This window comes from Drosophila serrata, unplaced genomic scaffold (genome assembly GCF_035046125.1).
Source record: "Drosophila serrata isolate PLE 108 unplaced genomic scaffold, ASM3504612v1 contig_245, whole genome shotgun sequence".
Taxonomy (NCBI): domain Eukaryota; kingdom Metazoa; phylum Arthropoda; class Insecta; order Diptera; family Drosophilidae; genus Drosophila; species Drosophila serrata.
In genome coordinates, this window is record NW_028257143.1 from 3,649,253 (window position 1) to 3,665,897 (window position 16,645).

Sequence of the window (16,645 nt, forward strand, 5' to 3'; positions counted from 1 at the left end):
TGCACCGCTGACAGCGGAGAAGGTTTTGAACCTGTCCCAACCTGAGGCCTGACAACAATCGCCGGCAATCAGCGGGAAATTCATTCATTTTAGGACACTTTGCAATAATTGAAAGCGACAAATGGTTTTTAATTATTTTTTAAAACTTATAACTGTGACGATGGTTCCCACTCCTGTCCGACCAGAAGCCTCTCACACACACAAGCGAATAAATTGCAAATTATTACGATTTTTTTCGTTGTGGCATTCACATATTTTTTAATTTTAATTCAATTGCACTGACTTTCCAAATAAACTGACATTTTGACGCAAATTATCTCCTGTGAGCCCATGGGCTATTGCTGATTGTCTTTGAGCTTATTTGTTTGATTAATGAAAAGGATTTTCGCACTGCGTGTTTCACACCTCCACTTGTTGTTTTTAGTAGTGAGAACATATTAAAGTTTTACTTTGATGGGTGTAAGTTTGAGTCGATTGAGAGGGAAACTAAATTGTATCCTACCTTCAAATAAAATATAAAAGTCTAAACCAGTATCCATTATGTTATTTATCCAAAAAGTAAATAGTGATTTTATTGAATTACAATTTATCCATTGTTACAACCCACAGTTCAGGTGCAAAAGCACAGGGCTTTGATTTGAGGTTGGCTGACACAGTGGGACTGCTTTTGATATCTGTTGACACGACTGATGGGACTGGTCAAGAATAAAGTGTCCGACACTCGGACAGTGGTCTCGAACTCCCCGTTTCCAGGAAGCGTCTTCACCCGCAGCCTAAACTCGTGGGAGAAGGACTCCTCGCCCAACTCCATGAAGTAGGCCAGAACCACTGATTGGAGCTTCAGTTTGGCACATTGGGGATGGGATTTCGTCTTCTGGTTGATGGATTCCACCAAGAAGCGACTGCATCGGAGGACCAATCCATCGTCAGTGGGTATTTCGGTGTGCTTGCGGCAGAAGCAAAAGAGTGGAGGGATGTGGGCCAGCTCGCAGGTTCTGTGTTCTGGAATTGGCAGGAAAAGACTTGTTCCTCGAGGCAGGCTCTCCGGGGAGTGCGACTGAAGGATCTTGGCCCGCTTTTCTAACTGGGAGCCCTGCAGATTGTCCAAGCGAACGACATCCTTCAGGGTTTGGTGAAGGTCATACGGGGTGATCAGGCTGTGCGAGTTGCTCTCGAAATTCCCCATGGCCTGGGGGTATTTGTCCTTCAGCCAGTCGGGGTATATGGCCAGCAGGAAGGGCTGTGACTCCTCCGCCATGCCCTGAAAGCTCGAACGATAGTCACCAGCGCGAAGTCCGTGATCGGACATGAGAAAGACAATGGTATTGTTCAGTACATCAGCCTCTTGCAGGCTCTTCAAGAGCATCATATAGGGCTGATCCAACTGCTCTGCGAATTCGTAGTACTCTTGAACGCCCTGCGATTGCCAGAAGAAGGAGAAGAAAGGACGCTGCTGCATGTGGGGCACCAGTTTGGCTATGAAGTCCCTTAGGATCCCTTGGAACTGACGTCCAGCCGTGCAGTAAACCATCTCCCTGAGATCGAGACTATAGCGGGAGTGACTGTGCATCTCGAGCAGCACAGGAGGCAGGTAAAAGTCGGTCGGATTGCTGGGAAACTGTTCCTTTCCATTCCCGCTTGGGAAGACGCCCTCGGCACTGTCTTCACCGAAGGCGGTGGTGTATCCTCCGGCCTTGAATATCTCCCATAGCCAGGCTTCCGTCGAGTCCGCTTCATCGGTACTAAATCCACTCAAGAACGGCATTAAATTGGCACGGGTATCTAGACCCACTCGACTGTAGCCAAAGAACTTGGTGTGCATACTCTCGAGGAAGCCATTCAAATGGGGGAAGTTGCGCACAAAGTGCATGTGGGAAATTGAGTCAATACCCAGAACCATCACGGATAATTTCTTGATTCCATTTGGCTTCGACTTCAGACCTTCCAACGGAGGTGGCACAAAGAAGTGAACATCGTGATATTTAGTGAAATTTAAATTGTCCTTGCATTTAACCCGAACTATCTGCCGACCGATGCCGATCTGAATATCTGAATTCTCTCCGCGCTTCAGGCTAAAGTGTCCTTCCAGAAGGCCTTTGCTTGATGTAAAGTCCCAGGCAGCCAGCACCCAGTATTTGCAATGCAAGTTCTCCGACATCTCTTTGGGCACCAGGAAATTGGCGTTGTCTTTGGTCATTGCAGACATCAGCTGAGGTTCTGGGCATCGCAAAAGGTTGATGGGTTCCAGTGCCTGAGAATATCTGGCTGGACTTCGCCGGCCTCTTAGGAAACATCCAGAATTGTTGATAAATATAATGTCTTCGGATCTCACGATGACGGGCTCTTCAAACATATCCATTATGGGCTCCAGACTGAAGTACATCATGAAGAACAGGCCGGTGAGAAACATCAGTAGTCGCATATAGGACGACATCTTGAGATAATTGTATAATTTCGGCTTGTGACTTTGCTTAGAAGTAAGTTTTCCAAATGCCAAAATATTTCTTCAAAGTCAAGAAAGTCACAGCCTACTACTACTACAACGGTCTGAAATTAGTTCTACCCATTGCACTATGGTCCAACGGACCACTTTTTTAGGCCAAAATTAATAACTACGGTAATTTTATAGATATCGACTTGAAACTTTCCCAGTCGTAATTTAGTACTTATATGATGATACTGGATACAAATTTTCCGGATCAGAAAACTATATCCTAAAGCTGTCATAGGAACGATAAAAAAAAATTTTGAGATAAATTCATAAAACATCGGTTACATAAAAACAATGTAATTTTAACTAAATTCACGAAATTTTATCAAAATCGGTTAACGAATTACTATAGTTTTCATTTAAAGAATCATAAAAAAAAAATATTCATACAAAATTTGGTGATCTTTTAAGGCAAATTCCAAAAAATGTGGTCAAAAGTGGCATTTCTCACTATATGCAAATGAACAAGTATGCAATACCCTACAAATCCTAATAGGTCTCAAGGTGGGACTAGGTGGGACTCACTTTGTACTACTTTTTAAAAACAAGTTTTTAATAAAAAGTTAAATATTTTTGAAGACAAAATTTAACATCAAATAACAAATATACCAGATTAGCTTCGAACATTTCCCATTACAAAAAAAGTAGTTCAAACGTTACTTATTCAATTTAAAAAAATAAATAAATTTGGTTCAGTTCGATATGTTTTTTCCGAGTTTTCGTAATTTTAAAATTGCCATTTTTACTCATTTTCACTCTACCCGTTGGCCTGCGTACAAACAGCTGCCTTTAAAAGCGTCGTCGGCTAGAGTGGCGCCACCTATGAACATTTTGGGTATGTCACGTTGATGGTCACTCTATTTCTAATCCATCGAGACCAAAATCATTTTATTTTGACCACTTTCAAAAAATGGGTTTTGGCCAAGAAAAGTGGTCCGCTGGACCATAGTGCATTGTATCAAAAAAAAGATACAAATATTTCCTAATTTCAAACCACACTCACACCCACTTATAGAAATTAATTAAAAGGGGAAAATAGAATAAAAATAAATAAAGAATAAATATATCGAATATGCTGGCGATTGCTGATCCCACATTTTGATAATGGCAGTGCCAAAATAAAAACAGGAATTAAAATAAAGCCACTAATAAATAAGGAAGCAACAAAACACAATTCCAAAATACTTTTCCATTGTTCTAAATAAATAATGAGCACAACTGTACTGCCAAACTCGGCTTAGTGATGTAAATGTGTGTGCGTGTGTCCATTTAAATTATAAAATCTAATCACCTTTGTTTAAAATTTAATGAACGCAATAATTTTAGAGGATTTCCATCCACATTTAGGGGCGGAATGGGAACTGGCGAGCGGGCGAAAAGTAAAAAGTGACCAGCAGACAGCATAAAAATAAAACATTTTCAAAAAACAAATAAAACCGATTCGTATTTATCGACGGCTGAACAAAACAAGAGATTATGGAAAAGCATAACAAAGGATTTTTTATTTTTTTTTATTATTGCATGCAAATAAGCAGTTTACACACACACCCGCCGCCAAATATTTGAAATGGTCTGTAAAAAAATCTAGCAATTTATTTAACAAATTATCCATTTTGGCGCTGCTCGCTTTGTTTTGTCAAATGAGGTTAATTTGTGTTTAACCTCACGTGTGCAGGCCAGGCCTCAAGTGTGGGTAAACGCAGTTTGTTGGCTCTGCGAATGGTTTCCAGTGTGGGCCAACGTAGTAAGATGTGTCAACACGGCGCTCTTTTACAAATTGCTACCATCAACCATGGAAACCCCAATGAAGGGTTCGAACAGTGACTTGTTTTTTACAGATTAAGTAGTGCTATTATGAAAATATCCTGATTACACAATAATTTGGTGCTTAACAGTCCGATATACAGCACGTTGTTATATTTTACATTTAGGTAAATTAGAGACTAGGAAATCAACTCAGAAACCGGCACAAACAAAGCTGAGCAGTTGACTTATTTAGTGCTCTGGCTTAAAAAGGTTTTCCACTTGGATTATTATTTCATTTATTTTTTTTTTAGTATTTGAGTAAACTCTTTTATTGTATGTGTTTATTGTTCATTGTATAATAGTGTTGCAAGCCAAATGTTCTTAGCCGTAAGCTAATCTGATCGTAATTCTTTGACAGGGAGGTAGTAAAAACCGACCCTGAGACCGAAAGGATCATAAAATTGTAGAGTTTCAGCTTCTAAACTAGTTAATCTTTATCACAGATAGGCAGGACACAGCTAATTCGAACCGCTTAGTGATACTGAACAAAGGAGATGCCTTCTTGTGATTATTTCACACTCGCACGGTTGACCTGAAGTTATAATAACCTAGTAAGTAAAGTACATAAAGCTTTTTGACACAGAAAAATTCCATTATCATTTATTTGTTAGAAATAAGGAGTCACAGCTTAATAAGAACTAATACCTGTTCTTAATAGGGGAGAGACTTTAGTTCTATGATATACTGGCACACTTCATAGCTCGATGGGGATGCCAAGGACACAAATTCCGTGGCATATATTATATATTTCATGCATATCCATAGGCCCTCACTTCGCTCTTCCAAATGCATCCAATGCAATATACATAATTGCAGAGGCGACATGCCAAAAGGCACCCCAGAGAGTGTATTTGGGGATGTCGGTTTGGTGCATGGTGATGGTGCGCTGACGTTGTCATCAAAATAAAAATTAATTATGCATTCTATGCGCTGCATTTGAATTGCTTTTGTTGTTTGTTACTGTCATTCCCATTTTGAGTGCGATTGTTGTGGCATTGTTGTAATTGCCGCCGTTGTATCTGGCATCCATTGGCATTGTTTTTGTGCGGGATTAATGTGGCATTAAAGCGCCGCGCACACTTTTTAGCATTTGGATCTGATAACTGCGGGGCAAATAAATTACAAATATAATAATTAAGCAGCATTATTTTTGACAAAATAAATGCACACACACATCCCACACACACACACACACATCGCATCTAACCCCAGGGTGGGCGGAAAATGGGAAAATGGGGGAGGGACGGTGGTTATCGGGCGCCAGTTTGGTCGCGTTGTTCCACTAAAAGTGCATTTGTGCATAGGAATTAATTACGCATAATGACAATTTGATAAAATTGAAAAATTACATTTTATTTAAATTGATTTATTGTAATTAAAAATTCTATAATGGCATCCAGGCTACGAGTGCACGGTCCATGCCAGAGAAATATGTACAATTGCGAACAATGCGAGTTTAATTTTATCATTGCCGAACATGGTCGGTTATTGGATGATTTTACCACTGATTAGTTGAACAAAAGTATTCAAATAATTAGCAGCAGCATTGTAAGCAAATTAGATATATGGCTTAAGTGGTGTACCGATATTTCCTTTCCCATTAAGTGGGTACAAGTTTAAATGGGGATGTGTGAAGCGTGAGATTTGTACTATCCACTGCAAGGACATTAAGATTAACTCCTTGGAAATAATTTTTTAAAATGCATCCGTTATTCTATGCCTATGTTAAAAGAAGGAACTAACTTTTCCAATTCAGTTTATAATTATTAAATTATTTTATTTGCCAACTGTATAAAAATGAAGACCCATTGAGGAAAATCTAATAAAAATAGAACATGTAGGACAGCTTCTCTCTGAACCATTGCATAACGCTGACTTTCTTTCGTATAATTTTAAATTCTTTAGCTTCTCCAATTTTCAGTTGATGTGAATTTGATATTGTTACATTCTGATCCCTATTCTCTTCGACAGTCACAATTGCACTTGAGGTATTTGGTCCTGAGCCTTGTTCCAGGGCTTCGATAAAGGCACTTCCGGTCACAGGATTTTCAGGCTTTACCTTCACACTGATGTCGCCGCCATAACCTATTTTTTGGTTATTATAACTCAGAGCTATTTGACAGTCCAGTATGCTGAAGTACTTTAAATACATCAAGTTCGTCTCGGTAAAGCATTTGCCCGCAATGTGGCCAATATCGCAGAAGAATCTGTAAACTATAAAGGCCTTGTCATACTCATATCCGCTTACTGATATCCAAAATGTGTTTCTATCCCCTTGATCACTATTCTGCAGGATATTTCCTGTATCGGAATGACGAGTTTCTACTGTAATCTGGATCAATGTCTCCTGAGAAGTTGTTTCCTTGATTGTCATATGGTTCTTAACATTCTCTTCCACAAAGTTTTTGGATTTGTTTAGTGGTTGTTCCCTGTAGGCTATCTCTAAAGGTTCACACAAGTCCTTCGACAAGGATTCATCGTCAGAATCAAGGGTCAGCCACTGCTGGTTGGAGTTCTTCAAATATTCTACCGATTGGTTCATCTTGTCCTCGTTTCAAATATTTATTTAATTTTGCAGTGCGAGGTTAGTTGAAATTTGAATAGTTGATACTGACAGCGAAATGCCATATTTAATTTTGACAAATTTGGAAAAGATGTAATGACCAATAACGAAAATATTAAAAGATGTCAGTGTCAGCACACAGCATTGTGTCTAAATTATATAAATCCGTTTTCAAAGCCCAATTGCGAAAGTATATTCTACGCTACGAAAAGTAAAATGAAAAAAACATCAAAATTATAGAAAATTCTCAAACGTATTAAGTTTGTGAATTACGAATGTTCGAGTCGGGCGTTTTAAGTGAATAATAACACTCAAATTTAAAATTGACTTGATAATTGAAATGAGTGTCCAAATATTAAGCCGAATTAATTTAAAAACAAATTTTTAGTTATGTCTCCACCAAACATTCGTGAAAAAATAGCAACGCCAATAAATATGTTACGAGAATTGAGATCAAGGCAGCCCTTAGATTTAATTACTGCATTTTAAATTGTTGTGCTTCACTTTAAATAAGATCGTTTCTTTACCGTGTTTAGACTTTATTAAGGAGTTTTCAATCAAAAATTTCCTCTTAACGAAAAACAATACGCAGTAAACGATTCCAAAATGATTTCAAGTTATACAGGTATAAATTTAAGAATCAGTGTTTGTTTTTTCCATATCCCATTCAAATTTGAAATTCATTCTTTTCTTTATTATTACTCAAAATTTATAACACTTTTTTATATTCTTCTAAGCTTAATTAATAATATAACGAATAAATATTAATATTAATTAATTAAGAGTCAAAAAATAATCTTCACCTAAATCATTTAAGTGTCGGAAGATAGTTGTACATGCACATATGTACATTTTTTATATCCGTCCTAGAAAAAAGTCAGATAGACTCAGAAATCATACACTTTGAGTTTGCTAAGAAGAAGTAAAGAAGCCTGAAAAGGCCTAAATTGCTCCCTGGGTCAGCATAAAGCAAGTGATCCTATGATTATATCCCAAGGTAAAAGAAAAAATATAAAAATTTATACTTAATTCAAAATACACCCATAATGTAAGCTAGATTCGTATCAATATCTCCTTATTCCCCCGGCCGCTTCATAATTCAATTTCAAAATATTTTTGAACCTTGATAGATGAATCTAACGAATGTTTATTTATTTATAGACAAGATGTGAATCATTTCGGTTCCTGAGGAAATACCAAGTATGATTTAGGTCGCCCCATGACCCCACCACACCCTCGCCTCATCCAACCGAAATCATCCGACTAATCCGGGCAGGAGAACCAGAACCGGGCAACATCAAACGTTTCGTGTACGCAGTTTTGCTTTATTTACGCATAATTTCGTACAATTTATGAGCTGGGTATTCGGCTTCCACACACATCAATTTGGACTCTTTCGCGGGACAGGGGGCGGGAACGGATCGGGGTGAGTTCAAAGCGTTTGGCTTCGAACAGTCAATAAAATATTAAACAATTAGCTGATACAAATATAACTAATACTTGCAGGCGCCAATGCTGGTTGAAGTGGCTAAGAGCGACTAAGAGTGGCCAAGAGTGGCAGCAGTGGTTGCCACCCACTAGGAACCACAAAAACGCCGCCACGGAAGTGTCTTTCCTCTGGAACCATTCTGGGTGCCATTAGCCGGGTCAGAGATTAAAGGCGGCTGCTTCCGTGGGCCAGGTCAGACGAACTTCAAACGGAGCAACCTATGTATGTTGCGTCTCTCATCATAATTCCAACAATCGAAACAACTTCAATTGTTTATTTGTTGTGTGCAGTGGCATCAGCATTCCTTTGAAGCAACCGACTCTATCGAGCTCAGGTGTGATCTGACGAATCAACCAAGTATATAGTCTATAGCCTATAGTCTGCAGTATGTTACTTGCCTTTGGGTTTTCGAGGAGCGATTCCAAGCGTTAATCATCCGCGAATCGCTGGGGTTATGATTGAAACTGCCTCAGATCAAAGACGTATCTCCTTTCTTGACCCTATAAAATCCAATGAGCTATTCGCCAGTCTACTGTGATCTATCGGTTATACCGAAAAGAACATTTTTCTTTTTGCCTCCCATTTACACGTTTTTTATCAGGTCATTTCTTGGTGTGATGTTATCAAAGCGCTGAGAACTATAAATAATAAAAGATGTTCGTTTTAAATTCGGAAAAGTGAAATTAGTACGTATGTAGCAAAAGGAGCATAGCTATGGAAACTTTTTCTGGATCTGTATTGAATCAAAAGGGAACTTCCCGTGCCCTTTAAATCCATGGATGGGCAGCAGATATTAGGCCAAAGCCTGGAAACCAAATCCTATTCAATTCTATTTATCTTTGTAATATATAGTAAATCTGTTTAAATATATATACATCACGACAGTCTGTCCAACCAGAAGTTTATACTTTTCAGATAAAAAAATATTGCTATTCAAGTTAGAAATTATCTTTGAAGCACAGTTCTTGCTCAGTCGTGCAATAATTAAATATTACTTAATATTTTAAAATAAGAATAGAATTTATATATGTATAAGTAATAATATGGATATGGGATGGGATTTTTAGGTTTAAAAATTTAATAAGACATTACAAAAATTTTATATTATGTTGAATCCATTTTGACTAGTGCACTAAAGTAAGCTCAACGTTGGAAATTTAATTAATATATTATTATATTCTTAAAACAGCGTCATGTTGCTCATTGCTCATTGTTTTCGAAAATTATTGAGGTCAGAAAAATTCAAAAGAAAACGTACTTTCAGGACTCCGAAACTTGTATTCCCTTATAACTTGCACTCTAATTATCAAAAACGATAATTGGACAGAAGAAAAAAATAAATATAAACATGGAGTGATTTTTTAACATTAAAGGTTTTTTATATAAATTAACCGATCTCTCCTATATACATATATACATTGTTTAAATTCGATTTTGATAAAATGTAAACAATTATTTGGTTATTTAAAAAAAAAATGTCCGTACATATGTTAATTCGTAGAGGAACAACAAGATAACATCGATTTCATTATATAAAAGGTATAAGAACCTTTTACATTTATTTAATATTTATATGATATAATCTCCGATCTTCATAAAATTAAAAATATTGTTTTAAAATTACATAAAAACTGTAATTCAGATTTAATACGAATATGTTAACAACTAATAAGGTAATTTAAATATTTCTTTCTAATTTCTTATTAATTTTACCCTCACAAGGTACTATACGTTTGGAACGCAGTGGAAAGTCATCTCCGACCATATAAAGTATAAAGTAGTAATATTGTTTTAATTAAATAAATAGTTATATCGAAGTCATAAAAAATTTATTTTAAAAGATGTTTGAAATCGGTAAAAAAAATAATAAAATTAAACCATTTAAAATGTTTATAAATATTTACTGCGATATTTCAATGTTTTTAAAATGGTCTATATATCAAAACTTTCGAAATTTTTTCGATCTTATATGAATACCAAATATTTGTCGATATGTATTTTTAATTTTTATTTTTAAACCCTTAAAGTAAACTTTCCTAATTATAAGGCTGCAAATTAACTTCCAAAACAATTAAACATTATTAAACACAATTTATCTACCAATCTGATTATGTATCTTTATTTTGATTTTACCTTAATGTGTATCTAAAGGAATCGAAATAGGGACGAAATTATAAAAAATTTATATATAATAAGTAATTTAAAAATATTAAATAACTGAGTTTAATTATCACTGTTTGTATTCAGTTAAGTTTCCCATTATGAGATCAAACATAATAATGTATTATTTATTAATCTTAGATTATAATTCATATTAGGAAATGTTAAATATCGTTAAACTTAATTTTAATTTTCGACTTTCTTCAACATTTAAGGGAACGTAAAAATGTATGATATATTTAATTTTTTTATTGCTGAATTCCGGTTTCACTTAGAAACTTGAAAAAAAATAAAACCTAAGTCAAATAAGAAATTAACTAATTGAAACGCTGATTGGAACCGAATCGTAAAAGACTTAAATACCCATATAAGAATAGTGTCCTAATTAGTTTGGGAACATTCCCGTTGTTGGTATTCCCAATTGGTAACATTTCACAGATCTTTGTTTTAGTTTTCTCGATAGGTTTTCCGCCTTTCCAAAACCAGTGTTTAGTTCCAACTTTTTGTTTTTCTTTAGGTTTTCTGTTCTTGGTGGGAGGGGGATTTGGAGGTCGTGAGGCGACGTCGCTGCCCGCAGAAGTGCCGGTAGAGCTTTGCACATGCAGCGCTGCCTTTGTGTGAGTGAATGTGTGTGTGAAAAGGAAATAAACTCGCTCTCTGGTTCTCCTCTCGCAATGTTTTGGCTCTTTTGGTTTTACTCTCTCTCTCATCGCAGCACTGTTTCAGTTCCAATCAGAGAGAGAGAGCTCTGCACATTGGGTTTCTCTCCATCCATTCCCCTCGCTTGCAGAGACAGCTGTGGCTACGTTCCATTTCAAGCGTTCCGCATTGCCCCGCCATTTCCCCTTAAACAGCGCCGTCGTTCTCCCTCTATGTCTGTCTCTTTTTGTTTCCTTTTAGTTTCTTTGCAATTTCCCCTTTTGCTGAGCAGCAGCGCATTGTGCTATCTCGCTTCTGCACCCAATCGAAGTGGGCTAGTTAGAGGTCTTGCTTTTTTTCCGTTCCAAATTCGCTTTAAGTTTTTGCGCTTGCCTTGTTTCTTTTTTTACCTTTATGCATGTGCATGTCCATGTGCATGTGCGTGTGCGAGTGTGAGTGTTAATTGTTGTTGCGCCAACGTAAAGTGCTCATGCAAAGGTGAGGGTGCATTGTCATATTCCATTTCGCTTTATTTTTCGCAATCTTCAACTTGACGTTTATTTTTCTGTCCGTCCTCCTCCTCCTCCTTCTGCCTTCGTATCGTTTGTATTGGCCTCTCATTCACTTCGATGGGGGGCGGGGGTCGTGGAACAATTATAATCGCTGTTTGTTGGGTGGATTGAGAAATTGCACTAAAATTGGATTAAGAAATCAATAGAAACGTGAGCGATGACGAACTTATGCATATCGAGAGTAAAGGTGGGATATAATTACATATGTATGTATGTATATCGCTATGGGATTTATTAAACAAAATATAGTTTTATACAGCGCAAAATTATATTTCGAATATATTGCTTTTAACTGTAAAATGGAGATTTTCTCGAAAAACAATGCAGAGAATATTGTCGGGTGCAACAACATAATAAATGTTGTACAACATTTTATAACTACTTACATTCATATACATACAAGTAAGTATGTACATATATACGGACTTACAGTCTTGAATAAAATAATAAAAACTTACAAAGAAGCAAATAAAGCTCAAATATTAATTTTTCATAAAACGCATTCAGAGGTACTAACTATTATTTTATCTTCAAAATATTGTATTAGGGTCCCTGGTATTATTGTGATAATAATATTTTAAAATTATCTGCTAAAATCTATATTAAAATGAATTACAAGTAAGAGTATTAACTCACTAATAACTTTTAACAATTATTATAAGAAATATGTTTGTGTATTATTAAATTACATTGGGCCAAACAAACAACTCATATCCCATTATAATGATAATAAATCTTTTAAAATATGGATTTTATTTTCTTATTCTCCTAATTAATAGACTAAAAATGTCTTTTAGAATTTTCTAATTTATGAGTTATTCACATTCGTATATTTCCACCAATGATTAAAAAAAATAAACATATTATTTCTTATGGTGTTATCTTCAACGTCTATATTTAGGTTGGCAACTCCGATGTGTGTTGCTAAACATGTTGCTAGAAACCTTTGTGTCTTTATTTGGATGTTGCGCAACATGTTACTTACAATCAAGCTCGGTTATATCTTTCCCATTTGTTATTTACGTTTACGAATAATAATATTTGTAATAATACTACAATGTTTGTCGAAGTACAACAATTTATTCTATTTATACAATTTATAACAACTTTAGATAAATTCTAGAGAGACAATTTCACGCAGTTTATGTTTGCAGTTTTTAAGATTTCGTAAAATGAATATACAATCGATCCTTATATTAGGTTATATTTATTTTTAAAAAAATGTTGTATATTTGCTATAACCTTTAGCTTAAAATGATAAATGTATGTACATACATATGTATGTGCTTGGCAAACATAAATTCGTCAACTTCATTTAATGCATCTTTATTGCAATTATCCCGAATGATGATTTATATTCACCTTTTTGTAGTTCTTAGACAAATTGTAACTGTATTGGCTTGTCAACCATGAGGAGGTTCAAGGATAACATAGGAAGCTTCAAAACAAGTTCGACTACTTTACAAAAATCGATTTCAAATTTTTAACGCATTGCTGCCAGAACTACCCTGGCACCGAGAAACTATAGTTTTTAAATTTAATTAGTATTGTCTTGAAAATTAATATATACAAATATCTGTATATCTATATCTTGATCATGCAGGAATATTCAATAAGAAGGTATAGCGTCCCTTAATGTAATTTTAGTCAGATGTTGTCTAAGCTTTGGAGTCATGTCCTTGGCTAACATCAACAACCGAGTCTGCTTTCAGGGCGTGTTCATATAAGTAAAAAATATAGTAAATTAAAAAAATCCATCACTCTAGTTTTCCGTTAACTGTCCATTGGTTTACCAAAAACCAGGCATCATCAGTCATCTTGATTTTAACAAATTTCAGGCTTATTACCTCATTTTTTAATCAAATTCTTGTAGGTTTCAGGTTTGTACAAGTATTCTTCAAAATGGAGGGCAGGCAGCTTACGAAGTGTGTCTACCATTCTGGAAAGTGCCTTTACCAACTGATGGCCTGTGCATGCCGGAACTCGGTCCCGAAGGTCATCTTCCAGAGCAAGGTGGGCAATGTGGAGATGTTCTTGCGTGGCAACTCTGGGTTGAACAACAGGATTCTGCAATTGGAGAAGGTTCATCCCATTTGCCAGAAATTATATTCACGGATGCCCCACGGCGATATTTGTTTGAGCGGTCCCAGTACTGTCCTTAAGATCGAGCAGAAGATACTTCGTGTGACCCGGTTCATTGGAAAGCTTCTGTGCCCCGTTCCGCCTAGCACCCTGCTCAAAGTTCTGAATCCGTTCGGCCACTCCTGGAACATGCTGCAGGAAGAGGACTCAGAAGCCCAGGACGAGGAGATGGAGACCTGCGATGGGGGATTCACAGCCGATTGAGAGCTACACGCGTGGTTGTTCGGAGGACAACCCGAATGAGGTCCTGATAGGTGTTGCTCGAGATGCCATTTAAAAATTTCCTATGACAGTTGTATCTAAATTTGGTAAAATATACATTTCATGCTAAAGAAACATCCAGCATGTTTCGATTGATGAGTGGCATCTTCGCCAATAGTCTGCACGGCAGAGAATTTTGCTTTGAACGACTTTCCGCGTGCAAATGTCGGTCACCGCGAAAGTCTCCGCCGAGGGACTGTGTGAAGAAACCATTCCCAGTCACAGAGTTGGGTGAGAGTTCGCCAGAGAAGAGTCGCCTATTGGAGCTAATGAAGCAAGGATGTCCATGTCCCAAGGACACTGTCAAGGAGCGGTGGTTCTTCACCAATCAGCACATCATATTCGCCTTAGCCAAGGTTTTGAATCGTCCGGCCAACGCGGTCTCTGACTTTCTGTACCTGTTGACATTGCAGAACTTTAGCAAGATTATGAATCCCGCGGTTGCACCTGGAAATCATTGCAAGGTGCCGCTAGTGTATCCAAACGCTTGTGAGGATTACATGCGTCTGTTTGACACGAACGGAAACATCAGGAGTCGCTTCAGCAGCGACAGCCTGATGCTTCTGATACGTGTCATGCAGACCTGGCTAAAAGGGGGAGACCCCAAGAACGTCAAGCCACTTGGGTCCTGTTTCGAAGGTGCACCATGCCATTTCCGCAGTGGGATTAAAGCCAGGAAAGCGGGCATCGATCGGGATTCCATCGCTCATCGAAATGGCAGGAGGCGACGACAAGAGTCGGATGCGAGAGCCTGTCTGAACAGGGCTAATTTAATAGGTTACTCTTTGAATGGGTGTCCTAGGAATGTGAACGGATCATGGAATGACTCATCTGCATCTCAAGGGAGTCCCTTGGCAAGTGGCGAGCCTGGCTATGTGTTTGGAAAGCACTTTTTGCCAAAGGATTTGAATGACTGGGATCAGAAGAATCCCATCGAATCTTGAAGAACTCGATAGCTATGAGGATGAGCTGGCAGCAGAACGGGCCAGACGACTCAAGGACCTGCTCTTTCAGCTCAATGAAAGGACTTACCTTACTCGCAACCCATATTACCTCATCGAAGCAATCAAGAACATTCAAGTGGAGAAAACACGACGAAAATCAGTGAAGAAGTCTGCTACTAAAAACAGCGCCGCCAAGACCAAATCCGATGAATACTACCAAATGCTTAGGGATTCGGCCATAAAATCACGCCTGAAGGAAACCCTATTCCATGACATTGGGAAGGACTCCTCGCAAAATAGGCATAGGAAAAATAATACTCACAAGCGCAAGGGTCATGAGCCCGCAGATGAGGTGGTCGAGAGCGGTCCCAGTAGCAAGTTATACTACGGTGCTCCAATCCCCGTGCTCGTCCACGAGCCCTTCAACCAGGACAAACCCTGGACCTGGCTGAATCGACATCCGCACCAGTCGCGGATGAACGACAAAGGTCGCATCGTAGAAGACAAAAACATTCGTCGCTATCGGCGTTCCACAATATCCAAACAGATGGAGAAGGCCCGGGACGAAGCCTCAGTGCACTCCATCATCACCTTGGACCGGGGCAAGAACGGCAGTGCGACCGATGTGCCAATGTTCGGCTATAGGTCGGACCAGAAACTGGCGACAAGGAAGTCCCAAGGAAGACAATCCCTAACCAGACAATCCCAAGCCAGACAATTCCTAGTCTCTGCAAAGAGTGGGAGGAATCGGCGATCAGTTTTCTCTTAGATCGATTATAGCTAGTAATCGTATCCCAATGTGTCAGGGTCATGCAGAAGATAATTAAAATCGAAAATTTAAGTCATAGTCCGTCAAGTAGTCGTTATGTTTAATAAAAGTAAATGTAACTAAATTAAAGGGAAATCTTTGAAATGAAAAATATTCATACAATTTTAATTGCTTTGGTATTTCATTGGTGGAAATCAATATTTCCATCCCGTAGAAATATATTTACACTTTTAAAGGAGTTAGTTACGTTTTAGCTGTCAAAAGTAAAGAAGTGTTAAAAAAAATGTTTAATGTTTGGGTTTAATGTGAGCAAAAACTAAAAGTTAAAGCAAAATATTAGAAACAAAAAATGACGCTACAAAATGTTTCATGCATTTCTGGCCTAGTATGTTAAATCCTTGACGAATGGAGTTTTACTGAGTTATTTGATGAATCATCATTGATAAAAAGTTGATGAATTTGTTGCCTAAAACGTTGGTGAATCATGAATGAATCTTTGCTTTCTCACTGATAACAGCCTGAGGGCTAGCCAATGCACATGTTTTCATTTTTGTATGCAAATTCATCGATGATTCATTTGCATTAATGCTTATGAATTACTAATGAGTGGTAGAGCAGGGTGCTTTTGACAAACACTACTATATCTTAGCATTATGCACTTTTAAACTCAGTTACACTGGTAAGGCGGCTAAATTATACTCAGTTAAGATTAATTTCCAAACATTTTCCTCTTACATCCTTGTGTAAATAGGCATAGCAATCTCCACCAAACACAAAAGACTCACCCCAGGCATTGGCATTGGAATATC

General features: G+C 37.5%; 4 protein-coding genes across 7 annotated transcripts; 2 read left to right on the top strand and 2 right to left on the bottom strand.

Annotated features, from left to right (window-relative positions):
- Positions 1–538: 538 nt before the first annotated feature.
- LOC110185065 (uncharacterized) lies at positions 539–2,539 on the bottom strand. The gene has a single exon (XM_020953741.2). The coding sequence runs from the start codon at positions 2,432–2,434 to the stop codon at positions 611–613; it is 1,824 nt and encodes a 607-aa protein (XP_020809400.2). The 5' UTR covers positions 2,435–2,539; the 3' UTR covers positions 539–610.
- Positions 2,540–6,048: 3,509 nt separating this feature from the next.
- LOC110185107 (uncharacterized) lies at positions 6,049–6,999 on the bottom strand. The gene has a single exon (XM_020953797.2). The coding sequence runs from the start codon at positions 6,837–6,839 to the stop codon at positions 6,117–6,119; it is 723 nt and encodes a 240-aa protein (XP_020809456.2). The 5' UTR covers positions 6,840–6,999; the 3' UTR covers positions 6,049–6,116.
- Positions 7,000–7,451: 452 nt separating this feature from the next.
- On the top strand, positions 7,452–14,198 carry LOC147643853 (uncharacterized). 4 transcript variants are annotated; one of them, XR_015271525.1, is made up of 3 exons: positions 7,963–8,286; positions 8,367–8,571; positions 8,640–9,237. XR_015271525.1 is itself a non-coding variant. In XM_086832208.1 (2 exons), exons 1-2 carry the CDS (start codon positions 7,467–7,469, stop codon positions 14,064–14,066), a joined length of 492 nt encoding a protein of 163 aa, XP_086688334.1. In that variant the 5' UTR covers positions 7,452–7,466; the 3' UTR covers positions 14,067–14,198. The 4 variants fall into 4 exon arrangements, 3 of the variants coding, with proteins under 3 accessions (XP_086688334.1, XP_086688335.1, XP_086688336.1); XM_086832208.1 differs by lacking the exons at positions 7,963–8,286; positions 8,367–8,571; positions 8,640–9,237 and adding exons at positions 7,452–7,485; positions 13,594–14,198; XM_086832209.1 differs by lacking the exons at positions 7,963–8,286; positions 8,640–9,237 and adding an exon at positions 13,594–14,198.
- A 1-nt stretch (position 14,199) lies between these two features.
- Positions 14,200–16,004, top strand: LOC110185026 (uncharacterized). The gene is given in 2 exon segments (XM_020953678.2): positions 14,200–15,051; positions 15,053–16,004. Coding segments are annotated over 2 exon segments (1,629 nt in total). The 5' UTR covers positions 14,200–14,206; the 3' UTR covers positions 15,837–16,004.
- The last annotated feature ends 641 nt before the right edge of the window (positions 16,005–16,645 follow it).